Source organism: Quercus robur, chromosome 2 (assembly GCF_932294415.1).
Source record: "Quercus robur chromosome 2, dhQueRobu3.1, whole genome shotgun sequence".
Lineage (NCBI taxonomy): Eukaryota > Viridiplantae > Streptophyta > Magnoliopsida > Fagales > Fagaceae > Quercus > Quercus robur.
This window is the reverse complement of record NC_065535.1, coordinates 71540371-71548614: the sequence shown is the minus strand read 5'-3', so window position 1 is coordinate 71548614 and position 8244 is coordinate 71540371. Positions and strand designations below refer to the sequence as shown.

The 8244-nt window shown below is 41.0% G+C and overlaps 1 protein-coding gene across 1 annotated transcript; it reads left to right on the top strand.

Annotated features, from left to right (window-relative positions):
- The first annotated feature begins 7569 nt into the window (after positions 1 to 7569).
- On the top strand, positions 7570 to 8244 carry LOC126702727 (uncharacterized). The gene has a single exon (XM_050401548.1). It carries the CDS (start codon positions 7570 to 7572, stop codon positions 8242 to 8244), a length of 675 nt encoding a protein of 224 aa, XP_050257505.1.

Here is an 8244-nt window from a genome sequence, read left to right as displayed (position 1 = left end):
TTAGGGTACGCTCCCCTTCAGATGTCGTTCGCCGACCTAAAGCACGTGATTAGCGCTAATCGTCCTCGGCTTCCAAAAATTACCGTAGTTGAACAAGGGTTTTTTATCTCCAAAGGATCTCCTGTCCCAGTGGGCATCCCATTGGTGGGCTCTTCGTCGCTTCATCGCGCAGCGGAGGACAAAGATAATTTGGATCCGTCCAAGGAGGGTTTTGGGGCATTTGATCAAGCCGACCCATCCGAGGATCCTTCTGGCGATCTAGGGGACCCAGACTTGTCCGAAGCGGAGCTATTGTCAGTGGGTACATCCTCCCGAGCCAAGATGGGACTTAAGAGAAAGCCCTCGACCAGCTTACTCAACCTCCTCGAGGGTCAACTGGGGAAGGGTGCACAAGGAACACTGTAGTCCAATGTTCCATCTCCACCACCTCAATCCCAGCCCATCCAGACCAGGTCATCCTCCACCAAGTCGCAGCCACAATCTCCCCGCCCCAAACTTCCTGCTTCTCCTCAAACAGCTCTGCCTTCTCGGCCAGAGCCCACCGACTCAAAGAGAAAAAGGAGTCCCAAAGGTAAGGAACCCATGGACGGGGGAAAATCCCAATATTCTAAGGAGAGGGATGAAGCCCTGCGTGTGAAACAATTAAAGATTGGGCACCAAAGCAAGGGTAAAGAGACCGAAGCCCAATCCGCCCAAAGCAAGGGGAAAGGGATAGAAGCCCAATCCTCGCCAAGCGCCTGGCTTCCCGCCCCAATGCTCCACGGGGGGCCACTGCTGGAAACCGCGTCCATGAGGGACCTTGGAGATGGCGAAGGCAGTTATGTGGCCGACGCATTAAGGAGAACCATGCTGCTTCCCACCGATGTGGATGAGTTAAAGAACATGAGGATGCAAGAGGTTTTCCTCAGTGTAAAGAGATACTTGGGCATGATAAGACTCTGGAAACCCAAAAATTCTATTAACTCTTGCTCCCGGACTTTCACTCACGATGCATTTATCTCACTTGACAGGCTCTCCAGACCGCCTATAAGATGGAGGAGGAGGTTAACAAGCAGAGTAAGGCCGCCGAAGATGAATGCACCAAACGCATAGACGCCGCGCGGACCCTCAAAGCTTCCGAGGACGACCTCGCAAAGGCTAAGGAGGCCTTAAAGGAGGCTATCCGAGAGAGGGATAGTGCCTCGGCGAGTTTAGATGGCACCCAAAAACAGGCTGAGGAACAAACAAAACGTCTACTCGAAGCCGATGATCAATTGCAGATAGCCAAGGAGCAGATCAGTGATTTGAAGAAAAAACTGATCATGGCAGAGAATGCTAAGGGCGTGGCGGAGTTTGCCCAAGACAAAGCCGTGAGGGCCAAGCAGGAGGCTAAGTTTGCCAGAAACGAGGCCAAAGCTGCTAAGGATAAGGCCGAGGATGAGGGTTACAATACGGGGGTAGCTGAAACCCAAGCCTCCCTTAAAGCCTAAATTCCCGGAGTATGCAGGCTATACTACTCTCAGGTTTGGGAAGAGGCCTTAAAACAAGCTGGGGTGGATGCGTCGTCTGATTTGTGGAAGGCAGAGAGCATATTTTACCCTCCTGCCATCCGTGAGGCAGCTTCCGCCAGCTCCGAGGCTGTGAGCGATCAACACGAGGCAGTTGTTACTCAGTCAGAAGCTGCACAGATCAGCGTCCCTTCTGGCGAGTCGCTTGAAGGGGAAGAGCCTCATGATGCGATAGAAGCATCTGGAGGTATTAATCCCGAGATGCCCAAGGAGGTTGCCGAGCCTGCGGTTGGAGCTCAGATTCCTGTTGCCGAAGAGCCAGCCATTCTTGCTTAGCCCCTGCAGGCAATTCCCCTCGCTGAGGTCCCCAAGAGCACTGACACCAATCCTACTCAGCCTTCCCCAGAAGGGGCTGTCCTCCAGGGCGTCGAAGCTAGTCCTATTCTGCCTTCCCGGGATGTGGCCGACACAAAATTGAAGAAGTAGAAACCCCGGCCAGCCTCCGCATTTGTTTTTAGTTTTAATGATTAACTAGTTTCTCTTTTATTTTTGAAAACTTTATAGTTTGCTTGCAGTTGAACCTGTTGAACACATATATGAAATTATTTTCTTCCTCTTTCCTTTTGATTACATGTTAGTTGCTCTCGTCGATACTTACTATTGTTATGGACCTTATGACTTTTGAACTAGTTATCTTAATAAGTATATATAGTTATGCATACGATATATTTAGAATCATGTTTCAGAATGCTAGCTCACCCGCACCCATAGGGCATTGAACTCGTGTTTGAACCTCCTTCAGTGGAGATATAGGCATCATCCGAGATGTTCCGTGTATTGTTAGGTCCAACTTGGTATCTAGATTTCCTTTAAGTAGTTGGTTTCCCCATAGGTTTGAGTCTGAGGACCATGCAATACCTTGGTTCTATCCAAAACTTAGCTTTTTCTTTAAGTAGTTGGTTTCCCCATAGGTTTGAGTCCGAGGACCATGCAATACCTTGGTTCTATCCAAAACTTGATTTTTAAGTAGTTGGTTTCCCCATAGGTTTGAGTCCGAGGACCATGCAATACCTTGGTTCTGTCCAAAACTTAGCTTTTTAAGTAGTTGGTTTCCTCATAGGTTTGAGTCCGAGGACCATGCAATACCTTGGTTCTGTCCAAAACTTAGCTTTTTAAGTAGTTGGTTTTCCCATAGGTTTGAGTCCGAGAACCATGCAATACCTTGGTTCTGTCCAAAACTTGATTTTTAAGTAGTTGGTTTCCCCATAGATTTGAGTCCGAGGACCATGCAATACCTTGGTTATGTCCAAAACTTACATTTTTCTTTAAGTTTGGGGAGATTAACCCCTCGGCCAAGGTATGGGACATTGGTTTGGGGGGACTAGCCCCTCGGCCAAGCCCCTAGAACCATCCGCTCTACCGGCGCTTCGAAGCGTAGCCCCTAATGAAAAAGCATAGCCCCTAATGGAACTTTGTGCTAGAGCACTATAACGAGCCATTGGAAGTGACGGGGAGACTTTCTCAACCCACCGCCTGTGCCAACACACAAGCCTTTCCCACAGACGGCGCCAATTGTAAGGACTCAATTTGTAACGACCACAAAATGATATTGGGTTCGCACGTAAAACGGCCCAAACAATATAATTTGTAGAGCGTGGGTTTGAAAGGCTAGGCCTTAGTCACCTGAGGGTGGTAAGTCGTGGTGTTCATACAAAAGTAAGCCATGTTCGCTCGAGGAGTCATTCTCCTCGATACGATCTAGGAGGCTCTGGCTCTTGGCCTTTTTTCCCAGCCCCTTTTTGGCACATCAGTCTTCACATTATATAGCCCTTCTTGGCTGATCCTGGCCCTCCACCTGTTGATCAGGCAGGTGCCTATTCAAGTATCTGTCCCATCAGCCGCCTCCCCTTGCTTTTTGTTAGTTGCAATAACCGAAGCCACACTGTTCAGGCGTCTTTTCTCATTAATATGGTTAGGACATTTGTGGACGCATTCAATGCGGAGGAGACGTATTTACCTTGAACCACCTCCACACCGTACCCCCACGTGGGTCCCATTCTACTCGCCTCTTCTCCTGGGGGCCTTTTGGAGACTGCCTTTGATGGCATGTCACTCTTCCCTTCGAAGTCTCGGGATGCCGAGGTCAGGGTCATCCTCGGCTGCGTCTCTAGGCTATTTGGTCTTTTCCTACTCGTCCTCGGCAACTACCCTCCTTGGCACGGGCCCTGGGCCCTAGTGGAAAGTGGGCCGGGTCGTAAGTTCTCTGGCCCCACAACTACCATTTTTTATTTCCAGCATTCTATTAGTTTCTCTTTTTTATTCGATTGTAATTGTTTATGATACTTTGCGTTCACCATCGTGAACATAGAGTTCTCGTTTTCTTTATCAATAAATTCTGATTAATTAAGTAAAAATAAAAACCTCGTGCATATAATGTTCTTTTGTGCTCTCCAAGTTGAAATCGTCTGTTGGAAAGACAAGTTCATAAGTCCTAAACTTGTCTTTCCTCAAAAAGAGTTTGGAATTTGAATTTCCTAAAAACGAGATAAAATAAAATTTAATTCACTTGAAATTTGTCTTTCCTAAAGACGAGTTCAAATGAAATAAATTGAGACAAAACCCATCTTCCCAAAAAATGAGGTTCTTTTGAAATGGTGTCTACTGAAAATTTGGACAATGAAGTTTTGGCAAACATCTACAACATATTTAGGAACGTTTGCGAAACATCTAATAGATATTTAGCTGAACAGTTGCAAAGGCATTATGAGCCCTATAATTTCTGGACAAAAACATACAAAGCACCTTGAGAGGAATTGCATATATAGAAAAAGGGTAATATCAAGCAACATAAACTTCCTAAAAAAAAAATCTCAATAAGCAAAAGCTGGAAGCACCATTTTCACAAATTAATGAACTATCTCATCATTGAAGCTTCCAAGACTCTTAAGACAAAGTCTTAATTGATATAAACATAAACACAAACTACTGCTGGCAGTAATACTTCTGCCCTACCTTCATAAAGTTCTAAGGCATCCTAGTGAACTACCTAAGGAACAAGACTTACTGATTACTAGTCGCTAGCCTATGCTATGCACGGGAACCTACCTATTTATGTGGTAAACTAAAATGATTTTATAAAATTTTAAATTGATTAAGAAACTACATTATTGCATGAATTGGTCTTATATAACTTCAATTTGTGTTACAATTTGATAAAGAAGTCATTGTTTGAACGTGCAATGACTTATGAAAAATATTAAAAAATAGTTCATGACTATAAACCTATAACTATTGAAAAGAATCAAAAGATTAAGAGCTTAAAAATTATAAAAATATATATGTGTGTGTGACTACACAACAGAGAAATATAAGAGAAAAATTTGTTACACTCAAAATAATAATTCATGGTTATAATCATTGAAATTTTCTAGATAGTTTTAGATATTACAAAAATATAACTCAAAAAGTCAGATGTTAAAACTTTCAAAAGGCCAAAAAATATTAAGGAATCATAAGATTTACATCCTATAAATTATTCAAACAAAACTATATATATATATATATGATTTTATAATAGAGAAATATAAAAGAAAAATTGATTACCTTCAAAAGAATAATACATGGTATAGTTGTTGAAACCTGCTAAACATGTTCAAATATTGCAAAAACTAACACAAAAATTCAGATGTGAAAACTTCCAAAATGCCAAAAATATATGACTATTCAAAAGAGAAAAATAAGAAGAAGAAAAAAGTATATGAACCTATAAAGTAATAAGTTTTAAATTTTAATGGGTCTAAACTTTAAACAATGAAAAAAAATCACATGTTAGGTTGTGTTCCTAGCAACCTTGAAAGAAAAAGTAAAGGGAAAAAAAAAACCATGAAATACCATCAAGCAATAAGTTTTAATGGGTTTAAACTACAATCAATGAACAAAAATAATCATAAACAATCATAGGTGCAGGGTTTGGTCACCAAAATCAAATGGTTGTAAAACACAACCTTTCAACATTGATTTAGGGTTATGTAGAAGGCAACATAAATGACAGAAAATTGTTTTTACGTTGTCTGTTATGCCAACCATCTAAATATATTAATTCCAAAAAATATTAAATAAAATAATTCCTAGAATTATATGAGATAATTAAGAAGAACATCAAGCCCTTGCGTGGATGTTATTTGTGGACGACTGTCCATCACTGCAATTCATAGACTTTGTTATTAATAAGACAATCGAGTTCAAAACTAAAAGCGATTAGGTGGTCTTTGTACTACAGGATTTGTTCTCGTTGAAGAATCAACTTGCTTCCTACTATGGCTTCAATTTGATATGTGTGTTTTCTTTGTGAAAATTTGAGTGAGTATGAAGGGTTTCGACCTTGGCAAAAGTTTATATTTGTGAAAATTTTTGTTATAGAATTTTAGTTGAAATAGAATTTTCAAGCTTTTGAAACATATATCTAATAGAGTTTTATTTAAACTATACTATTGTAATACTTGATAAGATATAAAACCAAAAATAAAAATAATCTAAAATAAAAAGAAAAAGTAAAAGAAAGTAGTGATGACGTGGAAAATTGTGGAAGCTCCAAAGACTTCGGTTTTATATATATATATATAGATTAAGTCTAGTCATGAGTCATGAAAAAGGTCAAGGAAGCTGCATGCTACAAATGACCACTAAGGATGTCTGATCTCCATAATGTCCCGTTTCCATATTCAATTATTAATTTTACCCCAAAAAAAAAAAAAAAATCAGTTAAAAAAACTCCGACAATGAAATGCACCATCTCAGCATCTGCCCAATTCAATGACATATATATACAGATGGGCCAGGTCTTACATAATAAATACTCAAGAAATCACAAACACTACAATTTTATCATTCCAGTAAAGAAGTAGACACAAAATATAAACAAAAAGGAACAGAAACAACTTAAGGAATCCATAGATTCTAGGTGAAAATTGACAATGATGGTGAAGTCCACTCATATAAAGACGACTTCCGAAATAAGCGTTTCAATTTAGCAATGAGCATGGAAAGCTTAATATTAGACGCAAATTACTACATGGGAATACTTGAACCAACCAGCCTGGTCAGCTGCTAAGCGATTTTAGACTATCCAGAACCAAATCATTCAGCCAAAGCTCTTAAAAAAAACAATATACTGTCTGTGACCGGCTAGAAGAGCGGAAGTGAGATTGGAGGAGAGAGCGAAGGTTTGGCTGCGGCTTCCTTTGGTTTTGGGACTCACGGCTGCAGTGTGCACATTTTGGTGGTAAATTAGCTCTAGGAAACGCCGAGCTCTGTAACGTGGGCTTGTGACCCAATGTGGGGGCATTAAGGTGGGCTGAAGTAGACAACCTTGAAGGAATATGGTTCCTGTGGGGCATTGTGTGGGCCCTTATTGACTCTCCACGGAAGGAAAAGAAGCTCGGGAATGGCACGTGCAATAAATGGGGTTACGGTTGTGTATAAGATAGGCACTGGCTTCTCAGTTCTCAGAGCTCTAGGAAACAAAAAATTTTAGAGCCCTTCTTTTATGGTCTTGTGGTGGCCCAACAAAATTTCAATTTTTTGAATCGTTACGGTGAGATGGGCTTTGGTATCAATTCTATGCAAGTAAAGTAATGTACTACTATTTTTAATGAGCCCACCCAATGAGAAATTTACAGTGAGATAGGCTTTGCCATGGCCCATTTTCATTTATATATATATAGACATTCACTCTATGTTTACACGCCACTGATTTTTTTTTTTTTGGGTAAAAGGGAATAAAATAGAGAAACTACACAAGCAGAGAGTCAACAGGGCAGTGTTGTTTCTCTGTCGCTAAGTAAGCTTGGGTTTCCCAACTTATCTTAGGCTGTAGAATTTTGGTTCCTTCTAGTAGGATTGGTTATCCCTAGGGTAACATTGTTACTCTTAGGCTTTGTGGTTCCCTTTCTTTCGGGGTCCTTGGGAAACACGAGTGTGAGTGGTGTGCTCTCAGCCCCTTCCCTTCCAAATTCTACAATCCATGGACTTGTTAACAAAACATTGGAGCAACTTATCTCTGAACGATAGGGAGGGTGATAAGATGCCGCTTAGAAAAGAAAGAAGTTCTGCTAAGTTCATTATCGTTGCCAAATTTCTGACTAGTAAGGCTTTGAATATTGATGCTATTATTAGAACATTCAATCCATTGTGGCATACAATAAATGGTTTCAAAGCTCGTAGTGTGGGGGACGATGTTATCCTTTTCGTTTTTGATGATGAAGAGAAGGTAGAGAAGATTTTCAGGGGGAAGCCGTGGAGTTTTGATAAGCATCTGGTGGTTCTCAAGAAATATGAGAAACACTCACCTGTCTATACATTGAGTTTCTCTAAGGTATTTATCTGGGTTCAAATCCATGACATTCCTGTTCGTTTCAGGAACAAAAAAGTGGCAGAAGATTTAGGCACAGTGATAGGGGAGGTTGCTAAAACTACTAAATTGGCAGAGATGGAGGGAGGAAGTTTTATAAGAATTCAAGTGAGGATTGATATTACTCTCCCACTATGTCAGGGCAAAATCATAGCTCTCGAGGAAGGGTCTGAAGACTGGGTGAAATTTAAATTTGAGAGATTACCTAACATCTTTTATTGTGTGGGTGTCTCAATCACAGTAACAAGGACTGCGACCTATGGATTGATAGCGATGGTACCCTCGATGATCAGGAGTATGGTCTTTGGATTCATGCCTCATCTACTCCAAATCCATGGCGGTCGTTAG

Coding starts and splice junctions, on each gene's coding strand:
- LOC126702727 (XM_050401548.1), top strand. CDS start 7,570: ATGCCGCTTAGAAAAGAAAGAAGTTCTGCTAAGTTCATTATCGTTGCC.